Genomic DNA, 19,961 nt, shown 5'->3' with positions numbered 1-19,961 from the left:
TGCTGGTTTAGAAATACATCAAGCACTTCATGATGTCACCTTGTTGATGAGAGAGAATAAATTACAGGTGTGCAACGTCTTTGTAGGAATCTCTTGGCAAAATTCAAAACTGAATTTAGAGATCCCACCTACCACAGTTTTGAAAAGTAAATTTATTTGCCTAATGACAAAACAAAATGAAGGAACTGAGGAGGTTTAATACTTTGAAAGGAGAGTATGAATAAAATGTTCAAAGGATTCAGTACATTTTCTTGTTAGTGCTAAGAGAAGTCAGACCCTTTGCCCAAGAATATGCTCAAAAGAACTAAATAAATATGTAAAGAGGAAACATTTTCCACTACCTACAAGGAGAGAAATTCTGGAGGAGATGGCTTATGGCAAATATTTTTCTACTCTTGATGCCTCAGCAGGCTTCTGGCAGCAGTTCTTAGACAAACAGAGGGTATGTTTATGCACCTCCAACACCTCCTTTGGGAGACACAGTTTCCCCCAATTGCCACTGGGTTATAGTTAACACCATAGGTGTTTCACCAGAAAATACAACCATTTTTCTCTGATGAGGGACATGCTAAGACCTAAACAGATGACACTGTGAGCTGGGAAACAGCAGAAGACTGAGACCAATGTTTCCTAAATAACAGAAGTGCTGGGCCTTGACCTGAATGAGATAAAAATAAATTTGAACACCATGTAGTGGGTATATTTCTTAGAAGAGAAAAGAAGAAGGAAGAAAAAGGAGAGAAAAGAAGGAAGGAGGGAAAAAAGAAAAAGAGAAGAGAGAGGGACAGAAGCAAAGACAAAAGGATTCCTTAGAATATAAGTAGGAAGGAATAGAAGTCATTTAGTACCAACCATAAGGCTTCTAAAAACTGTATATTTTGTTTTCTTGCAAAAGTCATTGAATGAAAATGAGATGCAAAACTTAATAAAGTGTTTCAATGAGTTGAAGAAGTCTTATCCTAAGAGTATGCAACAACCTCTCCTAACAGTACTGTCAAAGCATCTGACCAATCTCCAGTGAGAGACAAAAAAGTTCTCGGTATCACCAAGCAGATGAAAAGACTATGTTCTATGATATATCATGTATATAATAAATACATATACGTAATATATATTATATATTATATATTATATATTATATATTATATATTATATATTATATATTATATATTATATATTATATATTATATATATATATATAATATATATAAACTATAGAAGATATAATTAAAGGTTAATGGATTTTCTTTAATTATATTAATGTTAAGAAAACCATTGTTGGCATTGCCAAAACAGGCACGACAAAAGTAGCTTCTTTACTGAAAGACACAAGTGTAGGAAGGAGTGAATTCAGTTTCAGATGAGTGATTTGATGCAGATTTCTTTGTGCAGTTGCAGAAAAAGCTGAAGTCTGAAGACAGAGTTTCATAAAATAAGTTGTTCTTTTTAGAAACAAATCTAGATTCGGAATGTCAGGAGAACTACAACTAAGAGTTTTCAAAAATAAAGTGTTAATGTACAATGTAGTTTAGAAACAACATTTAAACCCAAATCAGTTTAATAGGCTCAGTTAAAGTTTGAGTGTTAGATGGGCTTTTTGTTTAACTGTATACATTTAATAATTCCACAATTGCTAAGGCTTCCACACCACATCAGAGATTTTGCACATCCATAATATACACACACAAATTGTCTCTCTGTATAAAATTAATTCAGCATATCAGAAGTGTTGTCCTAGTTCCTACATTTCATGAGACCATTGATTTAGTCCATACACAGGATGTCTGATGGATGCTCAGAGCAATGGGTTTTGTGGCACTGCACCAGCTACTAAGAAGAAAATTAACTCTCTGCCAGCCAAAACCAGGACACTAGGTAATGCAGCAGTATAAACCTGTCACAGTGCACTCATGTTACCTGCATGCTTATGCGCTGAGTCATAACTTTTGTAATCTTTTTGTAGCCATGCAGCATTATATTAGTACAGTCAGGTTCAACTTCAGCCCGAATAACCACCTGAAGGCAGTGAGGAGATGCAGGCAAAATAGGGAAATAGCTAACTCTGAGTGCTGGGCACTCCAGAGCTCTATTTATCTGCAGTGCTACAGTGAACAAGTAAATAGATTTTAAGAAATAGTCAAAACCTTTATGTTTGAATCAAATGCTATCTTTGTGCAGTCTCTTTGGTACAATCATACTATAAGGTAAAATTATTTTTACGTTATTAAAGCACATATTGGGGCAGCTGTGGACACAAAAGTAAACAAAAAATGGTTGCTTTTTGGAAGTGAAAAATAAAAATCTGTTATTGATTTATTGTATCTGTGTTTGGTAGAAGCCAAGGACAGAAACCAAAATGGTAAAATCAAAGAAATTCTTTTTTCTGGTGCCTCCAACACTGATGAATCCACAAAAGGAATTTCTGCAACAAATGTCTATGAAATGGTATACTTTTGTTAATGTCATCAGACAAAATCCTGATTACAAGACAGATGCCTCCCTTATTGGAAAATAAACGCCATCATACATCAGTGGTTACCATTTGGCTGAGCTCCATCTGATGTTAGGAGTTACATGATCTCAGTGCACCCTGGGAAATGTAATCCATCTATTAAGTCCAAGAGAGAAAGGGTAGGAAGAAATATGAGACTTTAAAGATAACTACCATGATGTATGGTAAAATACTAACATTGCAGGGTTATAGAAATTACTGCTTAGCTAAGCCAAAATTTGATTTTTGATTCAACAAGCTAAGGAAAAATATTTAAATATGTGAATGTCAAAACATTTCCATTTGATCAGATATATGAAAATTAAATTTACTGAACAAAATGTTCTTAAATATTTCCACAGTCAATTTTTTCACTGCAGTTAGCTTTGATAAATATGAATAGAGAAAGAATTCAAACTACTAGAATTTCTCATGACATAAGCCCTGTCTTTTTTGCCAATATACATAACCCTTAAAAGGGGGTTTTGTTTGCATTTTCGTCAAGTTTATCTTCTTCATTGGTTTATCTTCTTCATTCAGATAAAATTTATCATCTTGTTTTCATATTTTTGCTGTTATTAGCAAACAAAAAATTGAATCTAAAAATAAGGAAACAAAAGAATTGTACCGAGCTTACTTCCAACATAGGCATGACCTGGTTTACCTGAATATTGCAAGTCAAAGTAAAATATTTTTTAAAAGGCATATGGCGAATTTTGTTCCAAAGGAAAAAAAAACTTTCAATCTCCTGCCAGTAGTTGCACAATATTCTCATTTTTTCAAGTACTTATATTCTTGAGCCTCTCAACGTCTATACTAAAGTATGATGCAGTGATAATTTCTTCCATCTCTAACTTATGCATTGTAATCATTTTTATGTAGATGTGGTACATTTATTTGAATACATTATTAGAGTCTGTAGCTGGGGAATTTTGCCCTTAAAACTCTGCTTAAGGAAAAGACCAGTGAACTGGAAGAGTGACTTATCTCCTGCTCAGTCTTCTGCCTTCAGATAAGCCTGGGGGCAGCATGCCAGTGTTTGAGGGACCGTATCCTACCACAGGCCTTTGATCTGCCGTCTCAGTGGAGTTAGGGCGTAGAGATCCGCTTTTGTGGCAGCGAAGACACAACAGTTGTTGATGCATTAGAAACAGTGGATGCACCTGAGAATGATCACATAGGAATTAGAGCTTGTCCCCTCAGGACCAGAAGCACAAGTCAGGCGCATCTACACCAATGCACACAGCATGGATAACAACCAGGAGAAGCTGGAAGCTGTTGTGCAGCCGGGAATCCATGATATAGTGGCCATCATGGGAACATGTTGGGATGACTTCAGTTGCTAGACCTCCATAATGGAGGGTTCTAAACTCTTCAGAAGGGGAAGCAAGGAAGGAAAGGCATTTAGATAGCCCTGTGTTTTAGGAGTGTTTGGATTCATCAGGAAATCATGGAGTTCACAAAAGATAGTTTTCGATTCTCAGAGGAGGAAGGATGGGGAGCTAGCAGGAATGCTCACTGAGCCACTGTCAATCATTTATGAGCAGTCCTGGCTAACTGGAGAATCCCCAGTTTACTGGAGGTTAGCTTGATGATCTTAGAGGTTTTTTCCAACCTAAATGTTTCTGTGACTATCAGTAACCAAAGCAGGGCATGGTGTGGAGCACAGTGAGGATCTGGGACTCTCACCTTTGGACCTTTGGCAATTTGCTCTGAGCTTTCTAAACTGTTTGACTCAGCTGCTTGCTACAGACTATATAAATGGAGGTCCAAGTCAGAAGGCTCACTCTCCCTCTGGGGCAGCAGGGAAGACTTGAAGAGGAAAGAAAAAAGAGGAAAAGAAAGAGCAGCAAGAGGGATCGGGGCACACCATGGGCCCTGTGCAGCTCTTGCTGCTCTCCCTGCTGCTCAGCAGTGGTGTTCTCACACGTAAGTACTCTCTTTTATGTCAGTGCTCTGTGCTGCTTTATTTATGAGCCCATTAAAACAAAAATATTTTAAAAAATTGAAAGGACAATGGCTTATAGAATTAGAAAGGTTCAGTGTGGCAAAGATATCATCTCTTCCCTTCATAGGAATGGGCAGTCAAAGGAGGATCCCAGTGTAGAAAAGTCATGGATGTTGCCTGCTGGCTTTTGAACAGATTTAATTTATTTTGCAATTTGTAAGGCATCCACTGTTTTTCTGTAGCATTGTCCTCTTAAATCCTCATGGAGCTACTGTAGCTTGGAGATACCATGCAGACTTAGCCCAGCTGTTGCTAACCTATTTTCCAGCAAATGTGAAAAGAGAGAGCAGTAAAGCAAATTATATTTGGCAGGCTATTTGAAATACAATATTTTGTATTGAAGGGACACACTCATTGGTAAAAGGGGTAGGCCAGTAGAGGGTTTTTTTCCTAAGATCAGAAAAGACAACTGAGAGCAATATGATGCTATGGATTGTGAGCTATCCTTGCTTCCCAAGAAGTGGCTTTTTCGAATACAGCACTGTAGTGTTAATTAAAGCTTCAGGGGGCTTAAAGAGAAAAGCAATTCCAGAGCTAATTATGCAGATCTGGTTTTATATTCAGATCTAATTCATCATAAATTCATCTTTGTTAAACTAATATTCTCTTGCTGACTGACATTACACAAATTTATTGCTAGACAAATATGGTTATTTATAATATTATTAATTTTATTTTAAGAGCAATAGTAGTATTTCTGATGCTATTGTTACTATGACTAATGTTACAGTCTATTTCTATAGAGTGGTCTACTTAGAATTTCCAGAATGAAAACTTGGAAAGTGTGCAGAGAACATTGTGAAAATGCTGGTCTTCATGTGTGATATCCCAAAGAATGACATAGCATCCAATAAATGCAAAAAAATTACTAGATTATGTTTAATTTAATTATATTATATTTTATTTTATTTTAATACAGTCATATGGAACATATCTAAGACTGATTGGAGCAAATGATTCTTTTTAACTTGAATAGGCTTCCAACCAGCATTCTTTTCCTCCAAAGAATGAGCTCTCAATATTCAGAAAAAATTTATTGGCAGAGAATTTTAGTATTAACCTTCAAAGTTATCTTTTTTAAATATACAAAAACCAAAGTATAGCCATTTGTCCATTTTGCAGTATTTTTGTGTGGTCAAATAGACTAAAATTAAAAAGTAAAATGTGTTATATGGTACATATCATCTGTCTACCTCTAAATTTTGTGCCCATCATTTACAAACTATTTTGCATAATATTAAAAAAAAAATCAGCTTTTAAAAATACTGATCCTTCTCAGCTTAAGTCAAACTAATTTAATTCAGTGATTAAAGATCCTATTCTGAGGTTTTAGTTCTATATCAAGGCAACTGCTTGTACCTCCCTTTAGATTTGGCTCTGTCCTGTCAATCTTAATGGTAGCTTTGTTACTTATATCTATGGCCAAACTATATCAGAAGTTTGTATGAATTAAAAAGGTCTTATGTAGCATTGTAATGTAGTATTAGCAAATGTAGTATTTGCAATTATGTATTCATAGCCCTTGTTTTACAAACTTATTTTGTAAACTGCTTTTCCAGCTTTTAATGCTTGTTTGTTTGGGTTTTTTACAGAAGAAGAATCACCTGAAAGTGGAAATCCAGGATGTTCAAGTAAGTATTTTCTTGCATTTCCTTTCATTATCTTATGCCACTATTTTAATGAATAAATCATTCAAAGCCTGGCTTTTCTTCTGAAATAACTTAAATGAAAGTGATGGTAATATTCTAAAGTCCTTGCCATTTATTTTAAGTATTCAATTATTCATTAGGCTTGGTTCAAATAACTTTAAGACTTTCCAAAGGATGGACAAGCTGAGGTTGAGTTTCTTAAAGTTCCCATTAAGAAACTGTTTTCCATTGGGTTTGTGGGTTTGTGTTTTTTCATTTATTTATTTCTTAATTGTCAAATTCCTTAATCTAGTAATCTCTGGTTATCAAATGTGAAGCTTTAACTGTGAGGTTATGTACACTGCACTTCAGTGTGGACTGAATCTCAACATTTTATTTACCCTTCACAGCTGCCGCTAAGCCCACAGAATTGCACTTAGATATCTAATTAAATACCTGTAGAATAAATCATCAACTCTGTCAGCAAGGACAGCAATTTCTTTAAACAAGCCAAGAGTCAGGAAGTGCTGACTTTATGCACTATCTTTATAATGAACTCTGACTGGCCCTGACTGCTCGGTTAGATACATAATGTTCCACCACAGGGTCAAAGTACTAAATGAGTTTGTTCTTTGTCTTCAGGCTTTTTTTTCTCCTTTGTTGGGTGCTTTAGCACCATCTCCAGGCAGTTTGGTTTACTTCAGATGACTGAAACACCTCAAAAACTGCTGGGCTTCATTGCCAATTTCTTGTTTATTTTCTGATACAATAAATTATTTCTTATTTGTATTTCTAAGCTTATCATTTCTCTATTTCTTTTTCATTGATTTCTGTTTGAAAACAGGATATGAAGCCATAATTTTCACTTTAGCAATGTAGATACTGGTGTTGCAAATTTTTCTGAGTACAGCTATAGATCAGGGTAGCCAAAAGTGACAGGGTTAGGAGCTGATTTTAGGGCTAAATAGATAATTTAATTAAGTTTTCAAATGTTTGTAAGATGCTGATTACTGTATGACAGCTAGTATTTATTAAAATAATTTTGTTTAGCAATTACATGAAAATAATCTCAGCTAAACCACTATTAAAGTATGTAAAGCTTGTAAAAGTGATAGTGCTGAGAGGAAATAAGAGATTTATAGTACTATTCTGTTGTCTTTCCTGTGTATTAAATGGTGTGACATAATGGAAAAGGTTAACATTGCCATTGGCCTCTGACAAAGATTTTATAAAAGAAGAGTAATCTACATTCATGCAGGCATAAGCAGGCAAAGTCATACAGATTTGATGGTGGGCATTTGGGTTTACAGGGGGATTACCGATCTTTGTTTTTTCTATAAAAGTAGATCAGGACTCCAATATGGTCAGGTAGTTACAAATAACTACAGAGGAGCAATTTAGGAAATTGCTTTTCATTCAGGATCACAACAGAATCACAGTTCCAGTGAGTTGCTCAGTCTAAACCAAAGGAATAGTAATTTCTGGTTCAGATTGATCTAGACTGCTCCAACACAGGCACTTCAAGTGCTTGATCGGCATCTTTAGCTTAAAACAATGCCTGCAGTTTTAGTGGGAGTGGATTGTGATTGAAGATGTTGTTTGGCTTATGTTACTCATTCCAGACACCAAAGGAATATCTTATATCTCTGTATTTGACATTATTTTTTTCTTTATATTTCTATTACCACATTCATTCCTGCTTGCAGGGTTTAAAATTACAGATGATTGGCTCTGAGGGCAACAGGGAGAGGTTAAATACAGGTGAAAGTCATTTTTTTGAGGAAGCCTATTAGGTTTTGGGGCTTCTTTTGATAGAAAGAGAAACACCTCTGGAAATACTCCCTCCTGCAGTAGTCTTAGGCATAGTTTAGTGCTTTTCCCTTGTTCTGGATGCTTTTCATGTAAATGAACTTATGTCCCTTTAAAAAAATTTTCTGATCTAAGCAGTGAATTAGAGTAAATCATATTTCAGAGACTCTGGGGCAGAAAGATCCTCCATAAATTCAGGTGAAATGATATTGAGGAATGGTAGTTTTGGTGTTCTGCCTCTTTCTGTGATGTTTTGCTTTCAGTCTCCATCATGCGATTGGTAAAGCATCTCCTTGTATTTGCATTATGACTGAAAAATCTGAGCTGAAAGGAATCTTTTTATTACCAATTTGAAAATTAAAATTTGATAGGGTCAATTTAGAAGCCATAGGGTAATTTTTAAAACAGTTTCACACTTTTAATTTGTCTCGTTTTTCTCATTTGCTTGTTGGGCATGATTTGAAGGACAGGTGAGGTCACACTGTCAGATCCCATTTGAGCAGTGCACCCCAAAAATTATGCTGGCCCCACAAGTTTTGTCTTATGCTTCAGAAGGTATCCAGCTGACATGAAGGCATCACTTCTCCATCTGAAAGATATTCTGTAAAAGGAAATAGTGGAATCATGGGTCTTCATGCTTCTTCTTTGTGGCATTCATTTTAGTTACACAACACTAAGCATGTACTGTAAGATTACACATGTATATCCTACCCAGGTCATAAAACCACTCTCATTTTCCCAATTGCAGAGGATGCAACCAGATTTAAACTGCTCAGAAAATATGTTTATTCATATGAAGCAGAGACATCAAGTGGGATCACAGGAACATCAGATTCTCGGAGCGGTTCAAAGATCACATGCAAGGTAGGCAAAGAGGAGTAAATACACCCAGCTGGGGACTGTGTACTTTACAACATGGGAGCTGGCAGCTGGGGAGCATCCTTCAGTGTTTTTCCTAACAAGATCATCCTTTTGAAGGGCAGATATTGAGAATCATGAAGACCTCTCTGTTCTACACAGGGGGCACTGAGAATGGCAGAAGTCCTTCGTCCCTCTGTGCCAGTGCCAATCTGGTGTAACTTTACATGAGAAAGGGGCAAGACCTGGTACTTCAGTTTTCCTTCACTCCCAGGCTCAGTCTACCAATGTCCACTAAACAATTCTAGAAGTTCAATTAAAATAATTCATTAGTGCCATAAAGACAACATGAGAGCCTGATGATGGTATCTCAAGACAGAACCAGGGCTGTAGTAGTAAAAGGTCCCATAGGCCATTTAACTACCCAACGTCACCTTATCTTGCCCAAAACTTTCTTATCATGGTGTTGGTTTTGAGGGGCTTTTTCCCTGCAATGGAGTAACTGGGAAAAATATTTTTTATTTATTTAGCACATATTATTCTGATAGAGTCTAAACATTGATCAGTGTAATGACTCAAGTTTTCATACCGTTCTAATACTTGAAATTCTCAGAAACTAAGTTGCTCATTTACCATGTTACTCCATGCCATTAGCCAAGCAAGTACTTGCCCTCATATCTTCTTTGTGGAGTTACCTTAAGCTATTTAGAGCACTTTGGAGTATTTCCCAACAGCTGGTAGCAAGGTGATCCTGACACTTTACAAAACCCAAGGAATTTTCTAAGCAGTAACTGGGTGATCCTGGAAATGTGATAATGCAAAAAGAAAAACATGTAATATTTGTGTTTTCAGGTCGAACTGGAGGTACCCCAGCTATGCCGCTTCATCCTGAGGACAATGCATTGCTCCCTGAGGGAGACATTTGGTGTTGACACCGAGGGAAGGGCTATTCTGAAAAAGTCCAAGAACTCTGAGGAGTTTGCAAATGCCATGTCCAAGTAAGCAATATCAATTATCATCAGTACTTGTGACCTTAACATGGAACAGGCTGCAGTGTCAACAGTCCACCTTAATTATGTTTTCCTAGGCATGGAACACATTTCATGATAACATGGTAGATTTATAAGCTGGTTCCACAACAAAACTCTCCCTGATACACTTTAGGGTTAACATAGTTCCCAACTGCCAGTAGGAAAGGGTTTTTTACATACAGCATTTTCACCTGGAATGGCATCTTCATTTCTGTCATCTACATCAGGAAGTTGTTGGGTAGTGCCCCAAAAGATTATTGCAAGTGTAATTATTGTTCCTTCTTGTAAGCACATTCTCAAATGGCTGCATGCAGCTGGTTTAAGATCATTTTCCTTTGCTAACAGACTGTGCAACAGAAAGGCATTTGAGACTGAAGTCCAGATTTCCACTCCCAATCTCTAATGGCCTGTGTAGCTAATCTTTTCCTTACTTATCTGCTTTTGAAACTAATTTCTTCTACTCCCTCGACCCAGCTAGTCTCTAGTGCTTTGCAGTGCATATTTCAGTCATGCACCTTCATGCTTCTTTCAGTGCCTCAGTAGTCATCTTGTCTCACGAGCCATAGATCTCAAACCACCTTGAGACAGTGTTAAAATATGTTTTACAGGAAACAATTGAGGTTTTATTTAAAGACTCCAACTAGTAGAGAATCCTTCCTATCATTTTGTAGCCTGTTGCAGTAGTTAATAATTGCCTCATTCTAAAAATTTACTTATCTCCTCTCCGAATTTATGCAATTCCAAATTTTGGCCATTGCTCTTGGTAGTTGCTTGACCTTAGATGATGTAATCTGGTGAAATCAAAATGTCCTTGGTTAGAATTTTGCTGCATTACTCGTAATACTTTCTGTGAGTAACAGCAGTGAATAGTAAATAATGACAGACCAAGATAAACATGATGTTTTATCTATAGCCCAGCAGGTTATTGATAACATGTTCTTCAATGTATGGCTTTAATATGATTTCATACTAATGTTGTTTTCCTGGGGGACAGGAATGAGCTAAAATTCAGCATTCAGGATGGAACAAAAGTCAAGCTGTATCCAGAGAAGGATGAGCCTCTGAATGTACTGAATCTCAAGAGAGGTATCATCTCAGCTCTCCTTGTGCCAACAGAAACAGTGGAAAACATAAAAGCAATTCCAATGGTAGGTCTTTTGAAAGCATTCACTTTATTGTGTTAACCAATGGAAAAAGCTCACCTAGATAGAGTTATTCCTGAACATCATTTTCAAAAGGCCTGGACATTCAGATCAGAAAGGGTGCCTTTCAACTAGATCAGAAAATGTCTGACAACATGAGCACAGATGCTGACTTCTTTTCTCTTTCCAGGATACTGTATACGGAAAGTGTGACAGTGAAGTTGAATTCAAATCCAGAAAAGGAAATGTTGCAGAAGATATTTCAATTACCAGATACCTGAAAGGCTGTGACAACTTCAGTCCCATCAGAGATCATGTCAGCCCTATTGCCATTGTAAAAGGACTAGTAAGTATGCCAGTAAAAATTATATAATGTAACATTCACACCAGCACTTAAAATGATAAACACCTACTATCATGACTAAGTTTTATATTTGTTTTCTGAAAACTTAGTTTTTCTGCACCCTTCCATTAGATCAGACTGTGGTATTGTTGGCCATCAGTAGAGAAAAACAGATGCAGAACAAGCATGTAATTACCTTCTTTCACGTTCTTCTCTTTTTCGAAGGAGAGCTTTTCATATATGGAGTTAGTACTGTTAATTATTTGATAACCTATCAGAGCATAGCCAAATTTTTAGTTTTGTGGGTCAAAATTTTCAAAAGTCCAATTTTATCTAAAACATGGAGTCCACCAAAACTCTAAAGTGTATGTGATGTCCAGGAGGAGAGGGCTCTAATGCCCTGAAGTAAGTGGTTTGACTAACTGTTCAGTCTACCTGTTAATCCACAATGATCAGATGCAATTGCTTACAGGAATATTGTCAGATTTCTTTCTGATATGATGGAATCTGTGCTTTTGGGTGTTTTAACTAAAAACCAAAAATATTATTTCATATAATGCTGAAAACACATTTTATAATTTCTGCCACTTCTACAGTTTGTTGTAGAAGTCTTTAAAATTTGTGTCATGAGACTGAAATTAAAGAGAGCATCAGTTGTTAACAGAGGACTGAGCTACTCCAAAAATTACAAATTGGTTTTATGAAGGAGCCTTTGTTGTAGGCAGCAGGGGATCAATCATGAAGTAACTACTAACCCAAACACCTCAATATGGCCTGGGGGAACATTTCAGTGGGATTTTTGCCTGAGAAGAGACTTAAGTCTAAAGATTGTTACTGGCACAATTTTGTCTTTGTGTAAGAATGATTCCAGTTATACACCTTCGTTTCCAATATATAACTGTTAATCTTACAGTAAAACTGTGTCAGCCTTTCAAACTATCATTGTTTCCTATTCTACTCAGACTGCCAAATTGTTTATTTTATAGAACAACCCATTATCTACCCTCCTGAAGAGCACTCAGTTCTGTCATTACAATATTGATGCAAAGAAAAGGCACATAAGAGATGCTGTCTGCAGTGAAAAACACCTGTTTCTGCCTTCCTCATACAAGTAGGTTGTTCACTATTTATCATTACCCTTTATTTACAAATATCCATTTTAAATGGTGATGTATCACATTCTGTCCTGACTTCATCCCTAGATATACATTTTGGTTTTAAGAAGGCAGGAGGCATGTCAAGACCTCCCAAAAACATTTGGACTCAACTAAAGCACTGTTTTATTTCTTTCTTTCTTTCCTAGGAATCGCTATGGTGTGATGACAGAGGTCAACCAGACCCTGAGGCTTGAAGATACCCCAAAGATCACTAACAAAAATTTTGATGGAGGTATAGCTGCAGTTCTCAATATTATAAATACAGAGACGAAATATAACTACAGGGACATTTTTTTAGTGAATTTTTTTATAATGAATTAACTAAAGATGAGGGGACAAAATAAATCCATAATTTTAAATGAAATTTTATCAATTTAGTAAGGAAAAACTTTGAGTATAAAATGGGAAAACCTGAGAAATTTAAAAACACCACTAATTTAAAATAATCTTTGTGTTTCTATTTTAATTTTAGAATTCTTCTTTATAATTAAAAAGGTATAATTTGCATGAAGAGTCATTTAGTCTTACTGGAAATTAGTTTAATGAACCCTTTTCAGCTACCCATAATTTCTTATGCATCTTTTAGCTTCAGTGCCAAAAGTAAATAATCCATTATTACTATATATTTTGTTCCGAAATGTGCTTTTCTGACCTGCAGTTGTTAATCCCAGTCATAACATATTTCTTATAGCATGTATTTATTAAAAGTTGAAAAAGCAAACTATGCTAATACAAGAGGTGTTAAGGAATAATTGTCATGAAAATGTAAAAGAATGTATGCAAATATTCAACTTTTAGGACAATTATATTAAATTCCACGCCATTATTTTTGTAAACTGTTCAGCTATTAAACTTCTACAGTTATCATATAAAATAATGTACAGGCTTTGTATTTATTCAGAATGTATGACAGAAGATAAAAGTTGACATAACTCCCTGATAAAGACATAAAGAATGCAATTTTTCCAATTTCTAGATGCACTGGAAGAGAAGGGACTTGCACTGGAAAGTACAGATGCCAAACTCCCCAGGCAGGGTGATGCTGTTCTGAAAATCCTGCAGGAACTGCAGAAACTTACAGCCTCCCAGGAGAACCAGCAGAGAGCAAGACTCTTTTACAGATTTGTTTCTGGGCTGAGAAGTTTGCATAACAGCACTCTTGGCCCTCTTGTACCAAAGATGATGGAAACCTCAAGGTATGTTACAGCAGTTCACAGTGCAAGAACACCACACATCAATGCCATGGCAAAACCATGCTATAGCTGATGATTTGCTGCAATTATTATAAATTAGAGGTGTATTAGATGTAAAGAGTGGCTTTCAGAAAGATAAGTATTATGAGAACTATACAGAGAGGAAAATAAGGGAGGGAGTGTAAAATCAACTGTGTGTGCCTGACACGATCCTTTGGACGCCTTATTATAGCCAAATATCTTTCATGCAGTTTTGCTCAAGGACAATGGCTTTAATTCCGAACTCCCAAGTGTGACTTACAGCAATGAACACAGTTTTGAGTGTGACTTTGGGAGACATGGAAGAGTGCTATTGTTTGGTCTGACCCTGCCCTCCATTCCACACCCTTACTCTTTTGTCCAAGCTGGACTGGAGCCAGTTTACATATTCTTTATGTCCTCCATCTGTAAAGGGACTAGAGACTTAGTCTGGGTCAATAAAGTAGATTATAATACTTAAAGTTGTGGAAAAGTCTGTTTTGAAGGAAAAAAATGTATGTCCATGTAATGATGATATTGTTAATACTTACTTGTTGTTCTTATTTAATTGTGTTATTACTATAACTTGTAAAACTAAGAAGCTTCTTTTTGGTAAGCAGTTTCATAATTTGCTTCCAGTCACACATAAGCTTGCATCATTTATATTAAAACACCTTAATAAACCTGTCAAATGTTTATTTCAAATGGTCAACATACAGCAATAACTACAGGGAATTAATTAATAAAAGTCATCTCTTCGCCTTTCAGCTCTGTCACCATCCAGGCCCTGGCCCAGTGTGGGACTCCAGAGTGTTACAGTGCAATCCTTCAAATCCTGAGAACTGGAAACGTCAATCCACTTGTGGCAGATCTGGTCACATATACCCTGGGACTGTTGCCTTCTCCAACTCCACAAAGAATAAGGGAAATTCTTAACATGGCCCAGTATCAGCCAAGCAGAGCTTCATTTTATGGCTTAAGTCATTCTGTTACTAAGTAAGTAATGATAGCATGCAATTGTACAAAATAACTTCAAAGAAGCATTACAAAGTGTAATGTCAAAGAAGTGCTTAGAGTATCCCCTAAGAGTGTTCATTTTTAGGGGATATTTTTATTCTCATTAATTTTGCTTTAGGAATAAAATATAGACATTTCCCATTTTCCTCTTCTGTTTCCAATGTGTTTATTTATTTCTTTAGGTTCTACAATGAGAAGAAGATTGTGACAGAGGAAATAGCAGATGTTGCAGACTTCATGGTATCCCTGCTTGGCACTGATTGTTCTGGGGAAGATGAACTGACATACCTCACACTTCGGGTATTTTGATTTCCTCCTTTCCTTATGCAGGCTATTATTATATTACTGTATTATATTATATTAATTGTATTATCACATATATTACTCTGCTTCTCTTGGTGGAGAAGAAGTGTTTATCATCTTTCTGTGTTTTCATCACTGACAGGCTATTGGAAACATGGGTGCAGTAATGGAGAAAGCTAAACCCAGTGTGAAATCTTCTCTCAAGACATGTATCAGAAATGAAGCTGCATCACTTTCAGTTCAGAAAGCAGCCATCCAGGCATTCAGGAAAATGACAATTGCTGAGGAGGTAAATTGATCACAAGAACCAGGATAAACTGTTCTCAGGTCACCTTGACTCTTCATAGGAGTTATTGAATATGCAAAGCTATTCCCATTATTCTAACTCTGCTATCTCCCTTTTAGCTGTCTCCAACTTTTTCAGAGCCCCTTTAGTAAATTTCCATACATGTATCTGAGAAGCCTCCTGGCTCAGTGGGTGTTGTTCTTTTGAGTTAGTTTCTTTGCATAGATAGTCTCAGTTTAAATGGGAAGTTTGGATCTGTTCCTTTTAGTGTCTGAAATGGAGTTCTGCTTATTTAAAGGTGGTGTTAACCAATTAATTACCCCAGACTCAAATGTGTTTAACTAAGGAAGAAATTGTTAACAGTACTGGGTAGATGTATGTTTACAATGCAGTGACATTACAGCATCCCTTACAGAATGGGTGTCATTATACAGAGCATTTCTGCTCAGTATGGTGAGATAGTTTCAATATCAACAGATTTCTTCTCTAAAATATATGCTTTTGTTTCCAGACAAGGCTTAAAAAGTCTGGGAGACTGGAAACACCTGAAATTCATAACCTCAGTTTCAGTTTAATAAATCTGAATTTTTAAATTATTCATTAGTTTTAAACTATGTTTTTAATTTTCCTGCAGCAGTAGATTTTGAACACCTTCTTTTCCTAGATTGAATGATTTTTTTTTTTTTTCACATTTTGCAAATTTATCTGCATTTATGTTTCCCAACAATGGAAAATCAGAACTCTAAAGTAAAAATGTAATCTGTATGTATAAAATAAGAAAATAAAGGGTAAAAAAAAAAAAGGGGGAAAAAAAGAGGGATAAAATAAATAAAAAGAAGTTATAAGAAAATAAAGGATAAGAGAGACTATTTACAAGATCATTTAGTGACAGGGTAAGGGGGAATGGCTTCAAACTGGGAGAGCAGGTTTAGATTAGACATTAGGAAGAAATTTTTTACGTGAGGGTGGTGAGGCTCTGGCACAGGTTTCCCAGAGAAGCTGTGGAGGCCCCATCTCTGGAAGTGTTCAAGGCCATGTTAGAGGGGGCTTTGAGCAGCCTGGTCTAATGAAAGGTGTCCCTGCCCATGGCAGAGGAATTGAAACTAGATGGTCTTTAAGGTCCCTTCCAACCCAAATTATTCTATGATCCTCTGATTCTATGAAAATCAGTTTTAATAAAGCCATTACTTCTATGATGTTTTCTAGCAAAAGAAAATTTAGCAAAATAACTTCGAAGAAGCTGTTGTGATAGGTTGTAGCAATAAGGTACAAAAATAAGTATGCAGTCGCTAAAGACTTGGGCTCATTGATTCTTATGGTTCCCTTCCAATTCAGAATATTCTGTGATTCTGTGATTATTTCACCCTATATATTCCCAAAAGGGTTTAGCAATATCATCCATGAGCCAGTTCATCAATGCAAACCTTTCTCTATTTATATAGGACCGTTCAGCTCTTCTCAAAGCATTCCAAGAATTGGATGCACCCACAGACAAACGTCTAGCATCCTATCTCCTTGTGATGAAAAATCCCTCCCCAAGTGATCTCGCAAAGATTTTGAGAGTCCTCACAAAGGAGAAGAACAAGCAAGTGAAAAACTTTGTTGCCTCACACATTGCCAACATCCTGGACTCTGAAGAGCTGGGCATTGAAGAGTAAGTGAAATTTAGGTGTTTATTGGTCTCATTGTAAGAACAAAGTTTTGACCACAGTTGCAGTAGTAGTTATCTAGCAGTGGAGTTTTTGATTGTTTTTCTTGCTTATTTGAACAAGAACATCAGCTGAGTAAACTGGCTTTGTCAGAGCAGTGCCAGATTATAGTCTTTCCCTTAAGTCTTATGTTTACTGTTAATTATGTGCAGAGAGCTATCCATTTGCAATCAGCACGGCTGTATGAATGTCTGCAAGAGGCATAAAAAAATCCCTTAACTAAGACTAAATGAGTGTTTGGAATATATACTAATCATATTTTAATTGCTATCCTCTTCCCTAGTCTAAAAAGCCGAGTTGAAGAAGCTCTGAAAGGAAATCAGCTTCCAACAGCCAAAGATTTCAGAAAATTCTCACAAAATTATCAGATTTCAAAAAGAGTTTCTGTACCTGGAATTGACCCCATCTCTGCCAAAGTAGAAGGAAATGTGGTATTTGACCCAAACAGCTATATTCCTAGAGAAACCATGCTGAAAACCACCCTGCATGCCTATGGATTTCACCCAAGCGATGTCTTTGAGGTACAACAATTATCAAAAACACTTGCTAGTGTTCAGCTGCTTTCTTTCTCATTTCTGTTTTCTTATAGCAACTTTCTGTGAATAATGTACTGTTTTTACAAGCCTTGGGAGAAATATAAAGATCATTGTGACTACAAGAGAACTTTGATTTGGTCTCAATGGGCTTTAGAGCAACCCATCCATTATGTGACGTCACTTGCTGCTGACTGGATGGACGACCCTGTTGAAGTTACTAAAGGGCTCAGGGTAAAATGAACCCATCTGTAACAAATTGACTTTGTGCTAATGAATCGTTACTGGCCCACTGAAGTACTCATAGTAGATTTTAAGTGAGATACAACCTATGCATAGGTTTTTTGTTGAACCTCACCACAAAGATAAAATTAATTTAAAAAATGGAGTGTTCTGTATGTTCTCTTAAGAGTCATGGGCTTCTAGGATACACTTTTAAGTGCATTGTTTGCTCCCCAGAAAGTCTGTTTGTTGTAAAGTTCCAAAGAAAAGGGGAACTGTCTCAGTTATGCATTGTCCTTTCTGTTCATTTCAGCTTGGCTTGGATGGAAAGGGGTTTGAACCAACACTGGAAGCGTTGTTTGGAGAGAAGGGATTTTTCCCAGACACTGCAAGCAAGGCCTTGTACTGGGTTGATGGCAAAGTGCCAGAGCATGTTTCCAAGGCACTTTTTGACTATTTTGGTTACTCACAAGATGGCAAGCAGGATCAGGTACAGCTTGAGAACATTCTCTGTGCAGAATAGCGTTCCCATTTTTACACAGTAGTTACAGCACTTACTGTTTTATTCAATACGTTCCTTCTCTTCTGGTGAGATAAACAGAAATCTGTAATGAGACATGTTTTCTTAATTGTGTTTGGAGGGGTCTTTGTCCAGAGAGAAGTCTGTAAGTGCATGTGCAGAATAGATGACATTCACTAAGTACCTGTTCTAGATATATGATCTTGCATATTTCTTATAAATCTGTTTTATTGCTGTCTGACTGAATTTTCAGGATATCGTGAAAGGAATAATACTTAACCTTGAAAAACTGATAAAAGAATTGGGCAGCAAAGAAGCTCCTGAAGGAAGAGCATATCTGAGAATCCTGGGCGAAGAACTTGGGTACATGAAACTCAATGATTTTAAACTGCTGGGAAGCTTGATTTTAAAGAGTGTTAAAACTCTTCAGACTGTTCCTGAAATGGTACGTTTCTGATGCACCAATATGCATTATCAATATTTTTTTGTCTGCCAGATTTTTTCTTAAGATTTAGGTAGTATTTAACTATTATGTAAAAATATTTGATACCATCATGAAAATAAAATTATTTAAAATAAAATATCCAGGCTTAGGTTGAAGGACTCTGAGAAATCCATGAAGACTCCACAATAACCAAGTGGAGTCCTCCTGGAGGATTGGTGAGGGTAAAGAAAAAGGGAAAGTTCAGATCATATTGTATTATTGAGATATCTACTGGAACAATGCCCAAAATCTTAGTACTGGTTCTTAAGTTATACTACTAAATTTCTAATTATGAAAATATATGTTAATATTAAAAATTTCATCCTTGTCATGTTAAAAAGAAAAGAAGATGTAGTACATTTTAGAAATTTTTGGTAATACTCTCCTTTCATTGAAGTAAAAAAATTCTTTGCCATTGACTTTGGGGAAGCCAGAATGTTATGTGATGTCTAAACTAATTCACTTTTGCATGTGTATGTTAAGGTTTAGCATGATAAAGGTTTAGGTTGACACACAACCTGTGTGTATCAAAGCTGGTAAAAATATCTGGTATTCATTTAAAGTCCAGATTTTGCTAAGCAGTCTTAAGTACATTTTTTGAAGCAAGGAATCTATAGAAATAATAGTCTCTACTCCATATGAAATTAAATTTTGAATTCTAGGGTTGCAGTCATTCCATTTTTAAAGTACAAAATGTGCATATTCCAAAGTGTGGATTTTTTTGTATTCATTTCCTTGTTTGATTCACAGATTGCACAAGCCATTGCAAAAGGCATTGACAGGGATCTATTTGTTCACTACATATTCATGGACAATGAGTTTGAGCTTCCAACTGGAGCAGGTTTGCAACTGAAGTTTGCCTTTTCTGGAATAGCAACACCTGGGGCCAGAGTAGTTGCAAAGCTTCATCAAAAAAGCGTAAGTCCCAATAGTTGTCTATATTTTTTTTCCTCCCAATAATCTACATTTTCATTTATGGCTAAAACTGTAACACCAGAAATATTTTAAAGGTTGCAAAATGTTCTTGATATTAAAAAACCCCCAAGTCATTATTCGAAGTCTTTGGTTAATTTGTGGATGACATTTAGATTAGATTAAGAAGCAATGCACATAAATTATGAATGAGATAGAATTTATGAATTAAAAGTATTTCAATCACTCTTTAAAAAATAACCCTTTTAATCTGTTTCTTTCTCTCTCCCTGCACTC

The 19,961-nt window shown here is 36.1% G+C and overlaps 1 protein-coding gene across 1 annotated transcript in view; it reads left to right on the top strand.

Annotated features, from left to right (window-relative positions):
* The first annotated feature begins 4,295 nt into the window (after nucleotides 1–4,295).
* The window catches only part of APOB (apolipoprotein B), a 35,952-nt gene continuing 20,286 nt past the window's right edge, over nucleotides 4,296–19,961 (top strand). Inside the window, 17 exon segments of the mRNA XM_069011675.1 lie at nucleotides 4,296–4,420; nucleotides 6,092–6,130; nucleotides 8,685–8,800; nucleotides 9,647–9,792; nucleotides 10,820–10,973; nucleotides 11,158–11,313; nucleotides 12,297–12,421; nucleotides 12,614–12,699; nucleotides 13,444–13,663; nucleotides 14,447–14,674; nucleotides 14,878–14,995; nucleotides 15,141–15,287; nucleotides 16,727–16,938; nucleotides 17,277–17,514; nucleotides 18,062–18,238; nucleotides 18,522–18,713; nucleotides 19,503–19,670. Coding sequence (XP_068867776.1) covers nucleotides 4,363–4,420; nucleotides 6,092–6,130; nucleotides 8,685–8,800; nucleotides 9,647–9,792; nucleotides 10,820–10,973; nucleotides 11,158–11,313; nucleotides 12,297–12,421; nucleotides 12,614–12,699; nucleotides 13,444–13,663; nucleotides 14,447–14,674; nucleotides 14,878–14,995; nucleotides 15,141–15,287; nucleotides 16,727–16,938; nucleotides 17,277–17,514; nucleotides 18,062–18,238; nucleotides 18,522–18,713; nucleotides 19,503–19,670 — 2,580 coding nt within the window. The 5' untranslated portion in view covers nucleotides 4,296–4,362.

This window comes from Aphelocoma coerulescens, chromosome 3 (assembly GCF_041296385.1).
Source record: "Aphelocoma coerulescens isolate FSJ_1873_10779 chromosome 3, UR_Acoe_1.0, whole genome shotgun sequence".
NCBI lineage: Eukaryota > Metazoa > Chordata > Aves > Passeriformes > Corvidae > Aphelocoma > Aphelocoma coerulescens.
The sequence above is the reverse complement of the archived record's forward strand: the minus strand, read 5'-3'. Positions and strand labels throughout refer to the sequence as shown.